Source organism: Otolemur garnettii, unplaced genomic scaffold (genome assembly GCF_000181295.1).
Source record: "Otolemur garnettii isolate 467f Iridium unplaced genomic scaffold, OtoGar3 scaffold00018, whole genome shotgun sequence".
Taxonomy (NCBI): domain Eukaryota; kingdom Metazoa; phylum Chordata; class Mammalia; order Primates; family Galagidae; genus Otolemur; species Otolemur garnettii.
In genome coordinates, this window is record NW_003852413.1 from 5,498,978 (window position 1) to 5,501,902 (window position 2,925).

The following is a 2,925-nucleotide window of genomic DNA, read 5'->3' on the forward strand; positions in this document are numbered from 1 at the left end:
AGTTTGGGCTGGGTTTGAACCCACCACCCCTGGCATCTGGGGCCAGCGCCCCACTCCTTTGAGCCACAGGTGCCACCCTCCCTCTAGACCTTTGTTTTTGAGACAGAGTCTCAAGCTGTCACCCTGGGCAGAGTGCCGTGGTGCCACAGCTCACAGCAACCTCAAACTCTTTGGCTTAAGTGATTCTCTTGCCTCAGCCTCCCAAATAGCTGGGACTGTAGGCGTCCACCACAACACCCGGCTGTTTTTTAGTTCTACTTCTCATTGTTGTTAGGCAGGGCTGGGCTGGATTGGAACCCGCCAGCTCCAGTGTATGTGGCCAGCGCCCTAGCTGCTGAGCTACACATACCAAGCCTCTCTAGACTTTTTTATTCTTGAAACATTTCAGAGCAAGCTACAGACATGATGTCCTGTCACCCTTGAATACTACAGTGTGTGTTTCCCAGAAGCACAACCCCCTCCTAGCTAACCACGGTGTAACCCTCAGGTTAGGAGATCAACACAGATAGTTACTGTCTGATCCACAGCCCCCCGTTTGATTGTCCCCATTTTTTCCTTTTCTGATCCTGGATCCCATTCAGGAACATATCTTGCATTTAGTTGTCAAGTCTTCAGTTTCTCTCTAATCTGGAATGGTTCCCCAGTCTCTCCTTGTCTTCCATATCCTGGATAGTGACACATTCTGTATCATAAGCTTCCACCTGGTCCATCCGATGTGGCCTCATGGCTGTGCTTTCTCAGCAGGCCTGCCACATAAATGCCCTGAGTTCTTCTCTGACTCACAGTATAGTAGCTGCACTGCTGGGAGTGTTTGCTGTGTGATCCCTGGTCATGTTGGAGTCTGCCAGGTCTCTCTACCCAAAAGTCACCATTTGCCCCCTTTGTAAGTGATTATATTCTGTGGGGACATATTCTCAGATTGTGTCCATAACCTGTCACGTGTCCAACCCAAATTCACCAGCCTTAGCCTCCATGCACAGTCCTCACTGGAAATGGCTGTCACTCTGATGTACCTCAGTGGTTCTTTTACAACCCCGATGCTCCCTTCCCCTTTCTGTTAGTTGGCGTTCTCCTGGGTGAAAGAGCTCTACCTTCTGCCCCATTTATTTGTTTATTCAAATTGTTTATATCAATATTAACTCAGATTTCCATTTTATTCAGTTAGTTGCAATTCATCATTACCATTAATGATCCCAGATTTGGCCAATGGAACCCCTTTCAAAAGGCTTTTGTGTCCTTTGCATGGCCTCATCTTTTTTTTTTTTTTAAACATTTTCTTACTTTTTGGCACAAGGTGTTCCTAGCTCGTCTTGTATTTTTTCTGACCCATCTGTGGAATCAGCCATTTCTCCAAGGAGCCTAGTTCCTTTCAGAGGAGAATGGTATTTTAAAAATCAAGATCTGGATGTGAGATGTGCTAATAAGTATATGTTCATACATGTACACACATCCAAATGCATTTGCACCTATTTGTATGTATTAAACACGTGAATCCATCCTAATGCCTCCAGTACCACTTCAGGCCCTCAGGTCTTTCCTTCCCCATCTCTCTGTTTTTCCAACAGTAAGAAACATGGCTCTCATTATCCTCAATACATAGATAAATCTACTCAAAGCACTTACTTGTCCACATATCCACCTCCCAACTGTGTCTATCTCCTTGGCTCGCACGTCCACAGCCCATTCTTGCTTAATATCCTGTGTCCATGACTGCTGTCAGACCTCTCAGCCCCGCCAGGCAGCCCCCTACACCACCAACCACTTCCCGCTCACTGGAAAGGGGAGTTGGGGTACAGTCTAGAACTTGAGGGGAGGTCTGCTGCAGCAGTCACTGAGATCTTGGAGCCCGCTGATCCATACAATAAGCTATCCAGATCTTTTGTCCCTGTTTCACTGGGGCAAAGAGGAATTTGCGCCCTGAGTGTCAGCACTGTCTCACTACACTTGTCCGCTTGGTCTGCAGCCCTTCATGTACGGGGACTACATTGCCTATGACTGCTGGCTGGGGAAGGTCTATGACTTGAAGAACCAGATCATCCTGAAGCTATCCAATGGGGCCAGGTAGCTGTCTCACCACAAAGGAGCCATCAGCTTGGGAAGGGTAGCCTGTTGGAAAGACAAGAGAAGGAGAGTGTTTTCTCATGGGGCCCTGATGATGGGTTTGATCAAGGGCAGTGACAGATGTGGCAGGTGTGAGGGGCCTTGTGCCTTAGGGTCTAACCCATGCTGGTTTCTTCATCTGCCATGGCCTAATTCTCTCAGTCAGTTTCTGGGGAGAAGCATTTGCATTTAGGGTATCTGTTAGGGATTGGTGCTTTACCTTAGAAGCTTTGATGGTGATGAGCACTCAGATGCTACTCAGGGTCTCATTCATTGTAGGAGAGTTTCTTGTACCATCTCAGAGACTGAGTTGTTGGCAGAAGATGAATCATGCTGTTTAAGGGCATCTGGGCGCATTGGCAGAATCATTGCTCTTTGATGCTCATTGTGCCCTCTGGTGGAGACCAAGGCTCTGTTCACTGTTTCAGGTGCTCCATGAACACAGAAGACGGCGCCAAGCTCTATGATGTCTGCCCGCACATCAGCGACTCGGTAGGTATGCTCTGCCAGGCTGGCTGCTCCTGGGCAGGCTCTATATTGTCCCTCAGCCCTCTGGCTGTGCAGGACGGAGGACAACTTAGCAAAGAGCTTGTGGCTGGCCTCTACTAAAAAAAGTAGTTTCCTAGGAAAGGGTGGGTATGCACCAGAGGATCTAAAAGTCTGGGGTGGTAGCCAGGTATTGTGGCAGAGCACCTTTATACCCAGCTACTCAGAAGGCTGAAGCAAGAGGATTGCTCAGCCCCAGGAGTTTAAGGTTGCTGTGAGTTAAGATCCCAAAGCACTCTACCCGACAGAGTAAGACTCTGCCTCAATTAAAAAAAAAAA

The 2,925-nt window shown here is 48.1% G+C and overlaps 1 protein-coding gene across 1 annotated transcript in view; it reads left to right on the forward strand.

Annotated features, from left to right (window-relative positions):
- The window catches only part of UBE2O (ubiquitin conjugating enzyme E2 O), a 61,423-nt gene that overhangs the window by 47,560 nt on the left and 10,938 nt on the right, over nucleotides 1-2,925 (forward strand). The window contains exons 4-5 of the mRNA XM_012803212.2: nucleotides 1,964-2,061; nucleotides 2,529-2,592. Of these exons, the coding sequence (XP_012658666.1) occupies nucleotides 1,964-2,061; nucleotides 2,529-2,592 (162 nt within the window). The remainder of the gene's footprint in view (nucleotides 1-1,963; nucleotides 2,062-2,528; nucleotides 2,593-2,925) is intronic.